This window comes from Ochotona curzoniae, unplaced genomic scaffold (assembly GCF_017591425.1).
Source record: "Ochotona curzoniae isolate NIBS_2020 unplaced genomic scaffold, NIBS_Ocur_1.0 contig_64, whole genome shotgun sequence".
NCBI classification, from domain to species: Eukaryota; Metazoa; Chordata; class Mammalia; order Lagomorpha; family Ochotonidae; genus Ochotona; species Ochotona curzoniae.
Genome location: NW_024466502.1, coordinates 34,424,603 through 34,444,736, shown reverse-complemented (window position 1 = coordinate 34,444,736; position 20,134 = coordinate 34,424,603). Strand labels below are relative to the sequence as shown.

Here is a 20,134-nt window from a genome sequence, read left to right as displayed (position 1 = left end):
GGACAACTTCATTCTTGCATCATCATCTCTCCTGCCTCTGTTCACATTAATTGTTGTTCCAGATTTAAAAAATGGCTTGATAGCCAGAGAATTAGGAAATGTCTTTGTTACTTTGGAGTACTGCAGAGAAGAAAAGCAGGTAAAAAGTCCCCTTGTTGCTCTTTATAAAAATAGATGTCTGGTAAAAAAAAAAAAGTGTCTACTCAGTGTCAGGCATTTTGCAAAATATTTACCTTTAACACTGACAGCAAATCTGACAAAATGGTTCCTGTTTTTGTGGTGTCGTGGAACTGACCTTGGATCCCCCTGATTTGTCTCAGGGCCTCTGAAGCCTCTTGGCTGCTTTTCTTCTGGGACTTCACAGATTACTGACATTACACAGGCAGTTACTGCCCTTTGTGGCTGGGTTCTGGATGCAAATGCTAAGTCTGTATCTCCCAGATGAACTTCCTCTCACCCCACTAAGAGGACATGTGTGGTTCCTCGCTGCCCTGCTCTCCCCACAGAGGCTACAGTGGAACAAAAGAGATCTCAAGCCTAATTATCAGAGAACATAGAGCTCATCAGGTGAAAATGCTTGCCCCTGCTTTGTTTTCCATCCAGGTGCTCCACACAAGGGCTTACATCCATCCTCCCAGAGCCCTACTCCAGTTACAGCTGCCTCAATCAGAACCCCTCAGTTCCACTTCCATCACATCACGAAGCCAGTGCAGCCTGTCACACAAAGGGTGAAGAAACGCAACACGCTCAACATCATACCGATCTGTAAAGCTCCTAGTTCCTTTCCTTCAAATTCAGGAATCTTAAGCCCCCTTTCTCCTTTGTGTACAGCTGCTGGCTTCCATTTCTACCATTCTAGCACCTGAGGCCTCCCTGCATCTACACTAGACCCAGTGGCTCGCCCATCCTGTCTTCCACCTGGCTTTTCTGAACAGGTGGCGTTGCTGCCTGCTCTTTCCCTGCTTCCGTGTCACTGGGGAGATTGCTCTGGGCTCCTTTTTCTCGTGCCTATTTCTTCTGAGTAACCCACACAAGCCCTGCACACCTAACTGTGTGGGTCACCCAGGGAAGTCTAATAGTTGTTCCAGGCGCAGGTGAGGTACCTACATTGAATGCTTAATATACTTTGCACTATCTCATTAGATCTGAACTATTTAGTATTACTTTTTTTAACTGTATGCCAACTAAAGGTTTCACATTTTTCATTTTTGGGATCATGCTCATCAAAGTTTAATTCTGGAAAAGTTATAGTAGAAATGGTTCCCTTTTGTGTATGTTACATGCAAAATTGTAACATGTGAGATAGGCAGGATTCACTATAAAGCACCAATTGAATAATCAATAATTATTTATCTTTTCTTGTTTGGGGAAATGTACAAAAAAATGAACAAATCCCTTACCTGCTAAACACACACACACACACACACACAATTAAAAAGAACAGAATTTAAAAAGCATCCACATCCATTCTTTAATGCCTTAGAAGCTTGGATTCAGAACCTTTGCTGCCAGAAAAGGGAGAGGTCAGAACGGGCAAAGATTTTTAAAAGATCATACTAATTATAGACCACGATGGAACACAAACAGAATAAGAGCCATATTAATCGTAACAGCTACTTCAGGAGAGTCAAGGACATCGCTGCCCTTCCAGTGTAGTTCTTTATCTCCTTTTCACTAAATTTATTCCTGCCTTCAGCATACATTTGTGAATGCTCATTAAATGAAAGGCATTTATGATTTCTTGCATAAATGTCCTTTTCAAACAACTTGAAGTCTTCACTACTTGAGAATTTTCTAACCTGTTCATGCTTAAGAGTCTGTTTGATAATGACTATGACAAAAGGTTGTCCTGCCCTGACTATCAATTAGAAAGAAAAAGCCTTTCCCGGCAGCCTACAGGGCATCCTTCCCTGGGCAGGAGCCCTGCTGAGTCTATTCTTCCTTTTGCTCGACTACATGGTAAATACAAGAGACTGATGTTTCAGGAAAATGTGAAATCACCCAGATTGTGTTACATTTGCAGGCTAGAAAAATCCCCTTAAAAATTCTTAAGTCTTTTGACAGCTACAGGTAGCATGTGCCTTGATTCGAAAGCCCAAGTGTAAGGGTGTCAAGAACAATTAGTAGTTTAATAGCTCCCTTTCTTAGGTTATTTGGCAGGCACAAGTTTGTCAGGAAGAAGCCATAACAAAACATATTCTCAGGAATATAAAGCAGTGCCACTTAGAAAAAAAAATATCATTCTACTACATGATTCTATATGCACTTTCTGCTTTAACATAAGAAACAGTTAAAAGAAATGGAAATGGTATTTGTGCGTATTTACAACTGAGATAGACAAGCTTCTTTAGACAAAGACTGATTAGGTGCTGTCCTGATTGTTTTCAAGGCTTTAAGGCAGTTAGTGTTTGGCATACACCACTCAATGCCTTGCACATTTCAGGATTCTGCCTGAAGACAAAATCCTTGCTTCTTGAGGAAAGAGAGGCCAAGAAATAAGAGGATCCAAGACTAAGTGGATTAGCAAGAAGGTACCAGTATAAGGAATTTGTATACAGCATCAATAAGGCCTGTTTTGTGTGTATAACTCCCTTAGAGTTATTTTGTAGAAAAATATGCTAATTCAGAGATATCTGACAAGCTTCAAATTTGATGCTGACTTCAAATCTTAGAGTGGCAGAGCAGCTGTGCCTGGAGGCAATACAATCCCATTTCTATAAAAACTTCTCAAAGCTCCATTTATAAATGGTAAAGTAAAAACAGATAATCAAATCCAAATTAAGGCTATTAAGAATTGATTTAGTATAAAGATAACATTGCAAGATTTTTTTTTTTAGGTTACGGGTGTTCACTGAAAATGCATATTTGTTTGCCTAAAATTTTGATTATGTTTTGTCTTACTTTGTCACAGTTAAATAGTTTTATCATTAGGGTTTTTAATTGCATATAGTTTATAGAATTCTTTCTGATTAATCTGTATCCATTTAACTGGAACAACAACAAAAAAAACCCCACAATTCTACTTAATGAAGAGAGAACCACCTAATGAGGATGCAATTACATTTCAGGCAGATGCACCCAAAGGTATAGCTCCACTATTCTATTTGGGAAATCTGTTATAAAGAAACACTACAGAGAAGATGCATTATATCTCATATCCTGAAAAAATACTAGTCATTCAGAGCTAAGCAATATTCAAGGAAAGAAAAAGAAGGGAGGAAACCAAGACTTAGACACTATACTTTCTAACTTCGCGACACAAGCTTTACTACTATGCATTTTTTTCCATATCACTTCATCTTTGGCCTTTCCCTTACTTGCTTACCCCCTGGGTCCATTCCCAATATTCAGTCCTTGACTTTCCAGTCTTTTGTTTTAGAGTGCCATTATTTAGTTCATTGTTTCTCTTTCCTTTCTTTGCAGCCAAATCAACGCTACCAAAAAGTAGAGTATGAAGCGCTCTAAAGTCTTCCTTCTCATTTTTACACTGTTCATGTAGGTGTTGGCCAAATTCTTCATAAATCACAATAGTCCAGATTTTGTGGTCGAGATCAGATTCTCGAAATACTTCTTCCCAATTTGGAGAACAGGCGATGGATAAATCTGTATTTTCATACACCTTAAGCCGAATGGAGTTAAATGCTGGAAATCAATTTGCCAAATACATACTGGAGCACTGGAGCCTCAAGGGTCCACAGGATATAGTATCAGGTTTCTTCGATTCTTAATTAAGAGATTCTATGCTTATATAAAAAGTAACTTAAGAAACTTGGGACCCGAGCTATAGTTTAAGCAAGAAAAGACAATGAAGATCAAAGTTGCAGCAAATATATATACATATGTATGTTTTTAATAATGAATATGGATGCTTAAATATAGATTAGATATCTTGACTTCAAAATTCTGAAATTGGAAAAAAGGCTGAAATTCCACACCTGATCTCTTGTGACACTCATAGTTAAAATACAGGCATCTTAAACACGCTAGAAAAAATGAGGATTCAGCCTTTAAGGTATATATGAAACATAAATGCATTTCATGTTTACGTTTCAGTCTGATTCCCCAAGATATCTCATTATGTATATGCAAATATTCTGTAATCCAAAAATATGAAATACTTCTGCTTGCTCACACATTTTGAAAAAGGGATACTCATTCTACATTGAGTGTACCACAAGCAATTGAAAGTAGTCCTAACTACATCCAGAATATCCTTATAATCCACTCTCTAAGTAGGAAAGCAGTGCTCTCTTGTGGTTAAATTTGGAGCCAAGAGAGGACGCATACCAAAGATTCAAGAACCTTGGAAAGGCTGTGTCTCAATAACTCAACTTTGTCACACAACAAACAAAATAGTACCAGTATGGTATAAGTTATCAACTAACGGATGGGAGGGGAATAAGTACAGATTCACACAGTTGTTCTCAGAGCATGATATAGCACAAAGATGCAGAACTTGGTCTCTAAAGCTGCATAGGTTCAAGTACAAAACTCAGCTGTTGGACCTCTGAAAGTGCTGGAACTGGTCATTCTGGACAATTAATGACTTTTGCCTACAGAATGGAGAAAAAAAATATTGATCACCTGATAGGATTACTGAAAAGACTGGATGTGGGAGTATGTAGAAAATGTAGTTCTTGGCATTTGTAAGCCCAATAACTCTAACATTAAATATGACTATTACCATCACGATTATTTTGCTAAGGATGTACACAAATTTAAAATACTTGCAGAATACCCTTTAAAAACAGGGTATAAGATCAACATAAAAAAAGGCATACATGTCGAAAACATAAACATCAGCTAGCTTTAAGAACATGAAGCAAATTAAAAAGTAAAACATTCAATGTTTCAATCACAGAGTCCAGGCTTAGGGTTAGCACTTTCAATAGAAACATTAAATAATTTTTAGAAATAAAAAATTAAAAATAGAACCCTGATACAACTAAGGTCCTTCCTGCAATAAATTTTCCCTAACAAACCTTGCATTTTTAAACATTTGTTTCAATAAAGTGATCTTTACACACACAGTTCTTTTGAGTTAAATTTGCTCATTTGATAATTTTTCTTCTTGGTTAGAAATATGAGGCTCAAATAAAACAGAAATGCTTATAGAAAAAAAATTTAAATGTTGTACTTTGCTATGTTAATCTTTGTGGCTCTATCCCCTTTGGCATGTATGTATAATCTAGTACAGTAATCTCTCAGACTTAAGACAACCTATTAACTTAAACAGGGTTCCTGAAGACCACTATCAAAGTTGTCTTAAATAATTTTTGCTTATATAATATCTACAATATTTAAAATTAAATGTAAATTGAAAGTATTTGTATCTATAAATATATGGATACAGCACAATAATCAAAAATAATCATTGTATATGCTGTAATTCATTCCTTTAATGATTTAAAGTGGGGGAAGATTCAATAATTTTTTAAAAAAATCAGAAAAGGAATGGGATTGGAATGAAAACTGCATTGTGGTTACAGGGTGTCATGAGCTGTGCACCTTTGGGAAGCGTTCGGCCTCTCTGTACTAAAAACCAGATTATCTAAAAAAGCCTAATTGTCTAAAAAAATCTTATCTCCAAAGTCCAGTACAGCATTCTTTCCACTTCTTGTGATTTTCTATGACACAATGGCTCAAAATCATAAACCCCAAGGCTGGAATTACATATTCACAATGACTTTTTTTTCTCTTTTGCATTGTTAGAATAGGGAAATGCAAAACAAAACCACGAACATTCTAAAAGAAATAAATAAGAGTTCATTAGCAAATACCGTTGCAGATTTTTACCTTTTACTTACCAAGCACCTACTATCTATCCTTCACCTTACACAGCATGGATTAATGTAGCTATTAACAGACTTTAAGACTTCAATATCATAGACATCTGGCACACAAGTTTCCCTTTTAGTCACACATTCATACTTTCAAAATTTAACTCATCAACACTCAACAAAAACTTTGAGTGAAAATTTTGAATTGTTTTTCCATTTAAGCATTTGGTAAACCCTTGTGGCAATCAACGAGGAACAAACGGCACAATGGATGAATAGTCTATGAAAGATAGCAAGGAACACATCATCCTTGAATAGGGAATCAGAATACAACCCAATCAACAAGAAATAGCACGCCAAAAAGGGTTCCAGGTAGCTGAGCAACTCAAATGGGTAAGGACTTTTTGAAAAGAACTTAATCTGAATACCATAGACTAAGTGCATTCACTTTCCTTTTAGCGATGTTAGCACATTTTTCACAGTATCACAATGTAGTTCATCTCTATTTACGATTTTGTCAAAATGCTAGTCAAAATATTTCGAATTCTTCTGGCAATAAAGGCAGAAAAAATAGGTAACAGAGTCAGTACTTCAAAATGTGCTTTGATATATAATAGAGCCATTATTTAAGATAGTAAGTAAATAAATAGCAAATGCCTTACTTTTGAAAGGCCTACTGGACAATACCAATCAAACATGCAAATATTAATAACAGTAATAAACATCCACTGGAAACCCGAAGAAGTAATCAAAGGTACAAACCTCAAGGCCATGACGTCAGCGTGTGCTCAATGGGTAGATAATCTCACAGCAAATAAGTACATCCACCCATTTTGCTATCTGCTTTTGCTGAAACTTGAGAATGTCATAGCAGCCTACTAAAATCACAGATCAAGAGCATGAAAGTAGAGAAATGTGCAATTTAAGAATATGGTTTATTACCATGGTTACAAACTTTCAGAACCGGCCTCTGAGACATCGGACTGAGACTTTGCCGGAGATCTGTTAAAAAGCATACAAACAAAAGAAACTTAATATTGAGGTTTGTTCATCTCCAAGAGTTAACAATATTAGGCATACTTTTCTCCCCCCTAAGGTTAAGTATTTCTGGAAGCAAAGCAATGCTTCACTACCCTGAGATACATGAAGCAGTAACATTATGACTCTTCCTTCCTATTTAATTATGCTGCTGTAAACTCCACTGGGAAAAGGTACATATGGTTCTGGAGATGAGACATGTCACACTAATCAGGATTTTCTAGGTTCACTGCATTGATTTGTTAATGTGCTACTGACATCGGCCAACTGGAAGACATAACTCTGACATTTGCCTTTGCAAGGGATTAAGCAAACTTACCACACTTCTGAACAGTTGTTGCCCACAGCACTGCATTCTTGACACATGACTTTCAAAGAAATTTTATCTACCCCCCACCCGCAAGTGTTCTTCTCTGTGATAGTTCTGTATAAAGTAACATGAAACAAGTCTGATTTTTCACCTTTTGGCTTCGGTGTCCTTTTTCTTCTGTCGCGGAAGGCAGCCCCCGACTGCAAGGCCTCCAGCAGACTATCCATCACTCCTGTCTCATCACCCTCTGTGAAGAGAGAGGCAGGGAATTCCATCAGCCCTCAGGGTTACCATAGCAATGTCAAAGCGCACACGGAAATGGGTGATGGTGATGGTAGGGAGAAAAAAGATCAGACGCTAGGACTAAGGCAGCACTTTCAAAATTAGATAGCATTCGAACTCTCTCATAAATCAACTATCTTTTAATGAAATCTGTCTCATTAGTACTTGTGTTACTGTCCACTAAAGAGGACCGAGGTCCACTGATTCACTTGAGAGAACTGCCTTTATAGCTCAGCGGCACAAAAACTTCAAATGGAATCTGGTTCTGCTCAGATCTGTGTCTCGGGTTATCATACATCACATTTCCCTGCTAGAAATAGGCTATTTTGAAGGTATCGGCCTCTATTCTAAAGCTGACCAGGTGTGGAACGGGACTTTGTTGTTACTGAGATGCTGCTGTCTACACTTATCATACAAAATTATACTTCCATGCTAACTTTTGTGAAGATGTTCCCAAAGATTGGTCTTTTGTACCACAGGGCAATTGTTCTTTCACTTGAGATAGCAGGCAACAATAATTACAAACTTTTACAGAACACTGAAAATAAGACACTTTTGAGGTTTTCAAAAATCTAAAGGACTAGATCTCATTATGATTAGTTTAAACAGATATTCTGTAGAGAATTGCCAACGCGTGTGGATTGAGAACAACTTCTCTGTATAAATAAGAGTATCATTGTACTGTTAGTCAGTCTTCACAGCTATCAACGTTATAAATTACTCAATGAAAGCAATAGAAAGCTTTTTCAAAGAAGTTATTGGCCCAACCCAATTCAATGAAACACTAAGGAACTTCTGTGCAAGCTAGCGAGGTTATTTACAGGCATTCTGTATAAAGCTCTATGGCTCGTACAACATGACATCTAAAATACTGAAAACTTGCTTTCCTATAGATTTATTTTTGTTTTATTTATCTTTTTGAGACAATTCTTTTACAGAGAAAGGTTGACAAGTGAATGCAGTAGAGTACAAATAACACACTCATTTATGGTGTCTAAACCAATACACACATGTAAATACGTATCAAGCCATTTCCAACTGCTTTTATTTCGCATTTTTAGAAGAGTATTATAAACCTTGAAGGAGTTTTCAAAAAGGGGGGGAAGGTGAGAAATAGAGTATTTGGATGTTAATTTACATGTAAGTATAAATATAAAGTGGGTTGATGGTTGTTTTAATTAAAATACATTAAATATTTCAGACAGTTTAATAACTACAAGCTATCTGAAAATTTACATTCGAACTTCACTACATTTGCCCTGAAAGAACAGCAGGTAATTTCAAATATTTAGGGTAGTAGCATATTTCATTATTAAAAGAAAACTTTTTCAAAATCTAAAATTAATTTTTACTCTCATATTTACATGACATAAAAAACCCTACAGTTAAAAACCCTACAGTTAAAACATGAACATATTATCCTATTGATGGCACTGACAGTAGAGAAAGAGAAAAAATGAATTAACTCAAGTCCCTTCAGAGTACTCTTACTAGTGAATATTTAAGGGGAGAAAAAGAAAAAAGACAGAGGCAATTTAGACTTTCCCATTGGTAAATTAGTTGTGGTATTTCAGCAGTTCTCAATTATTTATGTATATGATATGAGTGAGCAAAAAATGTTGATATTGACAAACAAAGTGTTCATGGGGGGTGGCAGAGAATACAAATCTGGAGCAAAAGTTGGAGAGGAGAAATCAGGAAGTATAGGGGTAGATTTACAGCATCAAGGTAAGCTCAAGATTAAAAAAGAAAGAAAGAAAGAAAAAAGTACAATGTTGCTGAGGTTTGCAGACCAAAGTTTCAGAAACAATGAAATGGCTGTATTAATGAATATGCTACTGCTGCAATCCCAGCTTAGAAATATCATTATTCATAGAAAGGAACAAGAATACTTAGAAGAGTTGAATTTATGGCTGAGACCAAGAAAAAAAAAAAACCCTTTTTTTTTTAAAAAAAAAAGCCAGAAAAGGACTCAAAATAGGGATGTATCAAAAGGACAGGGGGCAAGACTACAGGAATCCCTTTGCCACATTTAGCATCATTGATTTAGCAATGCTATAGAAGGAGAGGGAAGCTCTTGTTTAAAGGATATCAATAAATGTAAAAGATGTAAGAGAAACAGAAAATTCGCTATTGTTGTAATCCTCTGGTAAGGAGCAGTCTACAGGCAGGGACTGTCAAAGATTGCAAAATTTGTCATGCCTAAAGCTGAAGGGGAATAGGACATGCAGAAATCTAGTAGAAACCATCTTACTCAAATAATCAAATTTGACATTACCAATAACAGGAGCCCCTGACATCAATCACTGACGTCAAATGATGCAGAACAAACTATTTAGTGCTTTGCACAAAATTACTTAATGGTGAGAAAATAGTCACACAAAGTACGGGACAGTCTGACCAAAACAATCAAGAGAGGGACAGAGGGAAAGAGACAAAGAAAATGCTAGAACTGTTTTAGATTAAAGGAGAACTGTTTTAGACTTAAGAACTGCATTTGGGTCCCTGATGCATTATTTCAGTAGCTATATCCTCACCTTGCATGCATCAGGATTCCATATGGGCACCAGTTCATGTCCTAGCTATTGTGCTTCCCATGCAGCTCCCTGCTTGTGGCTTAGTAAAGCAGTAAAGATTGGGCCAAAGCTTTGGGACCCTGCACCTGCATGGGAGACCTGGAAAAAGCTCCTGTCTCTTTGGCTTTGGATTGGCATAGCTCTGGCCATTGCAGCCACTTGGGGAGTGAACCAGCAAACAGATCTTTCTCTCCTTCCTGTAGATCTGCTTTTCCAATAAAACGGATAAATATTTTTTTTTAAAGACTGTACTGTTTACCTCCTAGATTGTAAGAGTTACATATAGTGTTATTTGGATAACTGGGGAAATCTGATACAGACTAGATCCAACATGATTATCCTGAGCCTTCAACTGCAGAGTGTGATCATTATATTAAGGTTGGAAGGAATCATTCTGGTGTGCTTAGGAAGTAGATGCTGATGATTTCTGGCTTACTGAGTAAGGTAGGCCCACTCCCACATTTTCTACTTCATGCCTTTGAATACACTGTATCTCTAAACATAACATGCTTGCCATACTCCTCTTTTAAGATAGAGAACTGAGAATCTTACCCTGACCAATATGAGCTGAATGGGATACCAGCAACAAATCTTTTAAAATATATTGTTTGATTGTTTCTACCATTAGACTTTGAACTCATTGAGGCTTATGTTATAAAATTATTTAAGCCCCTAGTAAAATCACAGTATCGCACAGAAAGTGTATGGAAAATATATGTTGACTAAATTAATGATTGAGGCACTCAGATAGCAATCTAGGGAATAACTACAGAGTGGCCTGAAGGACCAAGACAGACAGCAGTCAGGTGAACTGTTGGAAGTATATTCTCACCATCCCTGGAAATACAACATTGTTTATCCCTTTCTTTTTGTCTCACACACTTAATTTGCTTCCAAATCTTATTCTAAACATAATTATGTATTTAGATTCAATTTGAAAGGCAGAAAAAGAAAAGAGAAGGGGTCAGGTGGAAAAAAGAGCTGCTATTCCCATGTTCAGTTCCCAAATGTCTGCAACAGCAAGAGTTGGGTGGGGTGAAAGGCGGGATCCCAGAACATAAGTCAGGTCTTACACACTGGTGGAAGGAGCACAAGTACTTCAGCCAAACTACCTGCTGCCTCCAGGTTAGGAGGTTGCATCAGCAGCAGGTTGCACATTAGCAGCAAGGTGGAATCAGATATGAACCTGGGACTTGAACCCAGACAGTGATATGGGATACAGGTGTTCTAAGTGATGTCTCAATCACTGTGCCAAAATAGCTAATCCCTGTTTCCAGGTCTCTCTGATTAAAACCCATGAATATTTCCTGAATTGATAAGCTGTCTTTTGTGACCTCACTGATGCTGATACGTAACAGAATTCCCCAGACAGTCACATTGCTTCTAGTCTGTTCTCAATTCAAATTCATCCCACACATTGGTAAGTCTTTATAGAATTGTGATTTTCAGTTCCTCTACTGATTTTCTGTGTTCATCAATTCCCACAATAAAAACAACAACAAAAACAATTCTCTCATTTCTCTCCCACAAAGCTTCCAACTGTTTCCCAGGTTAAAAGCATCTGCTTGTGATCCTCCACACATATCCTCTCCCATCTTATCACGCTCCCTCTGGAACCTCTAGCTTTGTTCTTGTCCCAGAGAGCTGGTAACCCCTTTTGGCCTTCACTCCTACACACAAGATGGAAACAGTATAGTAGTGAAGGACAACAACCTGCATTCTGGTCTGAGTTTTCCATTCACTACTATAAATGACACAGGGCTATGTCCACAACCCCTCCTGAACAGGTGCATAAAAAAGACACATCTAAGGTTAACGAGGTAATTAAGATTATTCAAAGGAAAGCACTTGGCAAATTGCTAAGTGATACAAAAATTCATGGTCATGAATTCATAAATGGACTCCATAGTGATGGGTAAGAAGTTTGTGAATTACCTGTTTATTATTAAATATTTCAAGTACTATTTATTCTTTTGTAGTGTATTTGATTATGTTGCTGATCAAGGCCATGATCACTTAACACCATTTCTGAGGAAAATTCTAATTTGAATAGATTCTCAAGATGCAACCATTGTGTACGATGGTAATATCTAAGGACAATGTTCCTCCAAATACTCAAAATGCAGATCTACAACATCATTCAGCCAGCACATATCTACTTTGCACATGTTACTGTGTTCCAGGAGATCAGTAAGCCTTAAAGAGAGCTCGGACTCAAAGATTTGCAAGAGATCTTTTCTGCTCTCAGAAAAATGTGATGGGTACAGGGTGATGTATATGAGCTGCTGAAGATATAAGGCTTCTTTGTGAATGACGACTGAAAGAATAAACAAGAGGTAGTCATGGCAGCCACTGGGCAGGAAATAGCATGCTTTGGCAGGAGAACAGCAGGTATAAAAGCAAAAGACCTAAATAAAAACAAAAGAGGAATTACAGGAGACTGCTTAAATGATTCATATTTATACTATTCTAATCTAAACCAGAAAAAATTTAGTCATTTTAAAATCATAGTCTCGTATTTAATTTCTCCTCAATATTTATAGCCTCTTCCTGCTGTGAAAACTTTAAAATAAACAGACTAACTACAATAGTTGAAGCCTTTTTATGTCTGAATAACATGCCACTTTAATTTGAAAATGCATTGCAACAAGTGCAGTATCAAGGGAAAGGAGAAGAGAGAGCTAAAGATATTTGTAAAACAAAATATTAAGACTTGGGGATGGAAAGTGCTGGCCTGATAGGCACACTGTGAGGGTCTCTGGGTCTATGAATGGAGGTTGAAGAAATAAGGGGGGGAAATACTGATTTTGGTGAGGCACCAAGATTGGGGAAGACAACAAATTTCCTTTTCAACATGTTTAGGATCTGAAAGTTATTTGGAAACCTGCTCTCAAACACAGAGATAAAGCCAGGGAATATTTTGGGAAATCATATTCATATTAAAAAATTACTCATTCAGAGTTATGGGCCAAGCCTAAAAATCCCCTGGGAACTTCCTCTGACCAGCAGAGCCAGTAACGTGGACAGGGAGAGTTTCTGAGGATGAAACAGTGACAGCAGACCAGTGATGGTAGAAGTCTCTTCGGAGTCTTGCTTTATTGCTCCTTCACCTTTCCTTATATACTCTTCCCCCACATTCTCATTTAGCAGGATATTGGGTACAGATGAGTCCAATTAGTCCAGGTGTTTTTAGCCACAAGCCCAGTTCCTGTTCCTGTCCATTCCAATGAGCACTAATCAACTCCTTAGCCCACAACAGGAACTTACAGGGTAAGCCATTTCATCCTTTCCTCCTAAAATTTGCAGGCCCTGGAAGAGCTCTCCTACTTCAAAACAGGCACTTTTAATGGCCAACGGTAAGAGAAAATGGGGAAGTCGATGATCAGGTTCTCTTCAGCCAAGGCACATGAATATCTCGGGTAACTCAGGATACACAGAAGGATTCTACGAGATTAGCGAAAGCCAGAAACAACCAAATAAATCCAAACAAGACACAGACAAAACCAAGAAATGGGAACTGGACTGGATTTCTCAACGGTAACAAGTGATTTCCAAAAGAGAGCAAAGAACTGATTTGCAGAATTCTGAAGAGGAATGATTTCCAATTCAGAAATGGTTATAATGAAAAGGAGAGCAAGATGGTGGCATAGCATGAGTACTTGTTAAAACAGACAAAAACAGAGCAGCTGAGAAACTGAGAGTGTGATCCTGGGAATTAGTAGAGGGGCAGACCAATGGCAGTGGGACACATGAGACCTGTGGTCAAGAAGTAGCGGAGATATTTTGGGGCTTTTAAGTGGTTAGGATGATATTTTACCAGCTCAGCCTTCAGACCAGAGATGGTCTCCCAAAGAAACCATTCACTGTATCTGGACAATAAGATGCTGGACTCTATGCTTGGTATATGCCTGCAATTAAAGAATCTTGACTGGATTTGAACTGTAATATTGGAACAAGGTGGAGGAATCCACCATGGGTGGAGGGCAAGGGGAGGGGTTAGGGGAATTTCCAGAGCCTATGAAACTGTGTCACAAAACGAGTTGTAACCGATAAAAAAAAACCAAACCAAACCAAACCAAAACAAAAGAAAACAAAACAAAAAGAGTAGCAAAGGCAGCAGCATCATGCTGCAATGGATAACCCAGTGGTGGCCAGAGCTCCACCAGTGATAGGGAGAAAGGGGAGATCATCAGGACCCCGGAAGTTGAATCAAGCCACAGAACTGTGGGTCCTGCTGATATTTTAAAATCCAATCATGAGCAGAAGCACTGGTAAAGCTCTAGGGATAGGTCTAGATAACTGGGTAGATTTCATAGCCCAGACCCCTAAGGCATGATATGAGTTCTGTAGCAAAGGCTCTGGGGGAAAGTGCTTAGAAACATTGAGCTAGGCATGTTAAGCCAGGCCAGAATTCACTTCCTGCTCAATGAACTGCACTGATCCCACCAGGAATGCCAGGAATGTAACACTGACTTGGCATATCATGGATTCCATTTAAAAAAATTGGTTCAGGTTGCCCCCAGACCTAAGTGCCAGGATGTTTCAGCAAGATAAGGTAAGAAAAAACAAAACCAAAACAAAACAAAAAACAAAAACAACTCCACCCAAAGAACACCACTGACTTAGTTGAAAATCTTTCTAAAGCTCCTTAGAAACAATGTAAGTAAATACAGAAGTTCAAGGAATATGATATATAAGATATAAAAAATTTTTTAAAATCAAGATGAATTATTAAAAATGAAGAATACAATACAGCAAATTAAAATTTCAATGAAAAGCCTTAATAATAGAATCAGTGAGGCAGAAAGAAGAATTTCAGTACTGGAAGACACCTCCTGCAATAATGCTGACACAGTCAGAAAGCTCGAAGAAAAGTACCCAAGAATTAAGAGACACCATCAAAAGGCTGAATTTACGTTATGGGAAGACTGAGGGAATGTAAAGAGAAGTTCGGTTAAAATAAAATGCCGGGCAAATAGAGATGCTATGATGGACAATGTCAATCAGTGGATTTTTCAACAAACTCATCGTTTTTGGAGAGGCGAGACTGGCAGCGATTCTTAACTGGTGAACTATCGAAACTACTTGAGTATCTCAGAGCATGCCCCATATGCGGGACTTGGGTTGGGTGGGAAATCGGGTGGGGCTTCTCCCTCAATATCCCCCTTTATCTCAAATACATGAAGGAAACAATATGGAAATAATAATCTTACCCACTTTCCTGTAGCCTTTGAGCCTTTTTAACTATGTATAGATTGTCAAAATAAAAAAAATTATTTAAAAAAATATATATTCAATAAGATATTAAATGAGAAAGTCTCAATATGGAGAATGCTTTGGGAAATAAAACACAGCAAGGGCATAGAACCCAATTAGATTCAACCAGAAGTAATCCTTGGCATGCCGTATCACAATCAAGCTCTCTTTAGTTGAAAGTAAAGAAAAGATCCTTAAATATGAACCTGAGAAAAGTCAATAAACTTATAGAGGAACCCCAATCAGACTCATAGCTGACCTCTCAGAGGAAACAAAACTACAGTCCAAAAGAGAACAGAGTGACATACCCCAAATTCTGAAAGGAAAAAAAAAATTCATCAAACTAGAATAGCACACTCAGCAAAGCTTTCCTTTCAAAGTATTATTACTTCGTTTTCAAACAACAGTTCAAGAGTTTGCCTTCTACCAGACTTGCCTTACAAATGTTGTTTAAAGAGGTGTTTCAGAGAATACCACCACCTACAAAATCCAAAGGAAAACATGGAGAACTCAAACCAGAAAAGAAAACTAAATCAAGCAATGAGAAAGCCAATGCTAAAATGAAAGGATCAAAGTATTATTGAGATGAACCCTAAATAGCTTAAACCCATCAACCAAAGACATATATGAGCAGACTAAACCAAAAAACAGGATAACAGCAGGGTATTTAGTTACATAAAACAAATATTAAAGAGACTACAATACAATAATTGTGGGGGACCTTAACATATCCATTAATCTCAAGGACAAATCAACAGACAGAAACTCAACAAAGAAATTAGAACTCACCTAGACAATAGAAAAATGGGCTTAATATCTACAGAACCTTTACTTCTAAAGACACAGACTACATTTTTCATCAGTGCATAGAATGGAACCTTCTCCAGGATTGATCACACTAAAGGTCACAAAACAAGCCTCATCAAGCTTTTGAAAAATTCAAATCATATCATGCATTTTCTCAAACCATCGTGGAGTAAAACTGGAGGCAAACAAGTCAAAATACCATAGAAGGCACACAAATACTTGGAGCTTGAACAACATCCTGCTAAATGAACAATGGAGTCTAAAATAAATCAATAGGACTACTTTTAAATATCTTGATTTCCTGTTTCTGCTTGCACCTGCTGTTATAACAAGAATCATTTAGCCTGAGTCATTTATCAAGAACATAATTTTGTTTTCAAAGTTTTTGAGACTGGGATGTCCCAAATACGGTACCAGTAAATATCCAGTGAAGGCATTGCTGTCTGCGAGAAAGGAGTAAATAGAAGGGATCTAAATCCTCAACCACTTACCCAAATCTCACTGATGTTAAGACTGATAAGTAATAAAGTATGCATATCTTCTGGATAATACATTATTTAAATAAAAACGAGGAGATATATAAAAAAAGAATTCAGAGTAATTTCATCTGGGTAATGGTGGAGGGTTGAGGACAGTGAGGGGAAGATACCGAAATTAGGTGTTGATTCTATTACACTTAAATTGGAAAATCTGCAGGCATTACATTGCTAAATACAAAAGTAACCACAATAACTTCTGAGAGGGAAAAAGAGAAGGCTGAGGCAAAAAGATAAGAATTAACACAAAGTCTTTGATCTGGTCTTCATCCAAATGTGAAACTAAAAACTAAAAATTTGAGTCAAGGGAGTAGGAAGGCAGAACTGATTCTTCATACAAGGTGCTTTCCTCTGAGGAGGGGAGGAACATGGTAACATGACAGGAGGAACACTATGGCAGTGATGCTAAGCTCATCACGGAGGAGCGGGGAGGGTGGACAACATTCACAGACGGATACCTGGATATTTCAGAATTACTGAGTATCCTAAGAGTGTCAGTGCTGCTGCAAGAGGGAGGGCTTTGCTAAAGATGCCACAAAACCTACACAAGGCAGGGTTTCTGGAGGAATGTCATTCATCCAGGGGAACTGGGTGGGAATAGGAATAGAGGATAGGACAACAGAGAAGCAGAGATCAATTGGCTGAGGTGCAAACACGCCACACTATGAAGTTTGAGTTTTGGTTTTTTACAGGGAACATTACTGTGCTTTAAACTAGGAAGAGATATGATAACGTTTCCATTTAAGAATGATCACTCCAAAAACAGGAACAATGGAAGGCAAGAAGGGTAAAAAGAGGCAAGCTTAGCGACTTGAATCTAGGCAAAATGTGACTGTAGGACCCAAATAAGAAATCAAAGTGGTGAAAATGGGAAAGAGGAATGAGGAATGATTAAAAAAAGCTCGGGCAACTGCACGTATGCTACTACCATTAACCAACAGGGACTCTTTGTTGGTGATGTAATGGGTTGAGTATAAACAGGCAAGCAGTTTTGGATAAACTGAGAAATTTATATCTATCAGTAGGTCAATGGTATATGGTAAGTTAATAGATGAACAGATTTACAAGTGCGGGAGGAGAGAAACTGCTTATCCTAGATCTCAACTTAGAGGCATATATTGTGAATCTGAACTTATGGAAAAATGTACACATATAGTGAGATAATTATTAGAGAATAAAAATTTTGAATTTTAATAACTTAGACATGAACCCTAGCTTTGTATTACCAATCAGCTTGAATTTGGGAAAACTGCTTTAACTCCCCTTTTTTCCTTTTCTCTTGACTTTAAAATTGGAAGGAGGACAGCACCAAAAGCAAATAGGTATCAGGGAGGATTATAGGAGATAAATCATGTAAAATGCTCACCGGAGTACAGGGCACACAGCTCATTTTTGTGGTTACTGATATCTTGGTGGCACATGAGTTATCTTAGAGAACAGGGAAAGTTGTGCAGTGATAAAAAGGGAAAATTGGGAACTGAGCTAAATCATATGGCTAATGAATATGCACCAGAGAGCTTAAGAAGAAATGACTTGTCAATCTGTGACCATTTTTTATGGAGTTTCTTTTTTATGTCCTCTACAGCAACCCTTTTCAGTTGCCACTGTTTCCTGACATACTTTCTGTAAGTTTCATCACATTTTATATGGTGCAGTCATAAGTGACAGAGATTGAAAACTGGAATCTACAATGGGAATGGAGAAGGAAATCTGTTTCCCTAAGGAGTTGTCGAAAGCATGTAACTAGTAAGCAATATCTATAGGCTCAAAGTTTCATCTAATCATGTCTAAAATAAATGACAAGGTTGCCTTATGCTGCTGGTTACAGAACTCTTGGGAAACAAAGTATGTATTTTTTAGGGAACCTAGTTCAATATTAACCATTTAGAACAATGCTCAAAAGACTACTTAAGCCCAACAGCAAAAAGAGGAGAATTAACACAAAGTCTGTGTTGGTCTTCATCCAGATGTGAAACTAAAAAGTAAAAATTGGAGTCAAGGGAGTAGGAAAGCCAATTTTCACTGGGACTTTACTGAAAAAATCATAATCAAAACTTTGATCTTTTATACTGTAATTAAATGACTAACTCAACCATTAAGTGAAACAGAAAAAAAAACCAGTATTTCAATTTTTCGATTTTCTCTCATATCCACTATTTGGACAATTTGAATTAAATCTATTTCTTTTTTAAGTTAGGAAATGCAGTACCTCAAACTTGGGTGGTTTCCCTGCTAAGTAAGATACAACAGTTAAATGTGTAGTCTATGAGTCAAATTCCTATTATGTGCTCCTTTTCACCTCCTGGTGTTTCCTGATGCTTGTCAGGTGGCAATAACAGTATTTACCTACAAAGGTTGCTATGAGGATTAAATGAGAGAATAGGGGTAAAGAGCTCAATGGTGCCTTCCACATGACATAGCCTCAGTGAACATGTATTAGTAACTTCAACATGGTGATGACCATTCTTGTTCATTAATGTGAATCACATCGTGACCTAACAAAGCAACACTTTTCTTTCCTACCCTGTTGCTATTTGTACACTTAAACTCCAAAGGCTGGGAGGGTAAACCTCATGCTCAGTCCTCCTTGAGGCTTAGAGTTGGTCTTGTGATGGCACTCGATCTGCCATGTTTTTAACAATAGAGCAGCTAAGGGGGGGAGAACACTCTCACAGGAATTTCAGAAAAGCACTCTAGCAGCTACGACAGCCAACGAACTTGCTGCTATTGTCTTCCTGACTTAACGTAACTCAGAGCTGTGTAGCCACTTTACAACCATACCACAGGACCTTCTTCTAGTTGTTTGAATAAAGCATAAAACTATGTTTTAATAGTTTAGGCAAAACACACTTTATGGATACAATATAATATATACCATGTTACTACATAAATTACTAGAGTAAATTAAACCCAAATAAGTTTTGTTTTCTTTATAAATAGGATTACAAGTACAATATTTATAAAATAGAATTATTATTATATGAGCTCTCGAACCTTAAAAAGAAATCTATTTTAATGTTATTTCCATGATAAAATTTTAACTATATAAACAACCAGGAAAAACTGATAATATAATTACATTGTAGCAAATCATATGACATTATTATTAATTTGCAAATCTTTTATGATAATGGTTCTACTAGGAGAACGGGATTTTGGCATTCATTATACTTATTTATTTGAACAGATTAATATTTAATTCATATTTAAAGAGCTTTAAAAACACAGTTCACTTTTTAACTGATCTGAGCAATTGGGGAAATTCTAGTTTAAATAAAGTTACTTCTCTCTTTGGTGACGAGTCTTTTTGCACCTTCTCTTACTTTACGGACCAAAATAAATTTCAAGTGAGTCAAAGATGTCAACAGAAGATCCAATTGTAAAAGTATACAGGACCAATGAAACACTATGTATTTTTCTAGTTCTGAAATGAGAGGATCTTTCCGTAAAAAGAACAAAAACAAAAAACAAAAAAAAGCACCCAAATGTCACTCTGATCTCTAAAAGTCAAAGAAAATAATAATAAGAAAGTCTACACATAAACAATGA

At 37.1% G+C, this 20,134-nt stretch overlaps 1 protein-coding gene across 4 annotated transcripts in view; it reads right to left on the bottom strand.

Moving 5' to 3' along the window:
* Positions 1-20,134, bottom strand: part of DIAPH3 (diaphanous related formin 3) — a 449,656-nt gene that overhangs the window by 101,777 nt on the left and 327,745 nt on the right. For all 4 annotated transcript variants that reach the window (XM_040991319.1, XM_040991320.1, XM_040991321.1 and 1 more), the window contains 2 exons: positions 7,280-7,375; positions 6,723-6,782 (listed from right to left, as the gene is read on the bottom strand). In XM_040991319.1, coding sequence (XP_040847253.1) covers positions 6,723-6,782; positions 7,280-7,375 — 156 coding nt within the window. The remainder of the gene's footprint in view (positions 1-6,722; positions 6,783-7,279; positions 7,376-20,134) is intronic.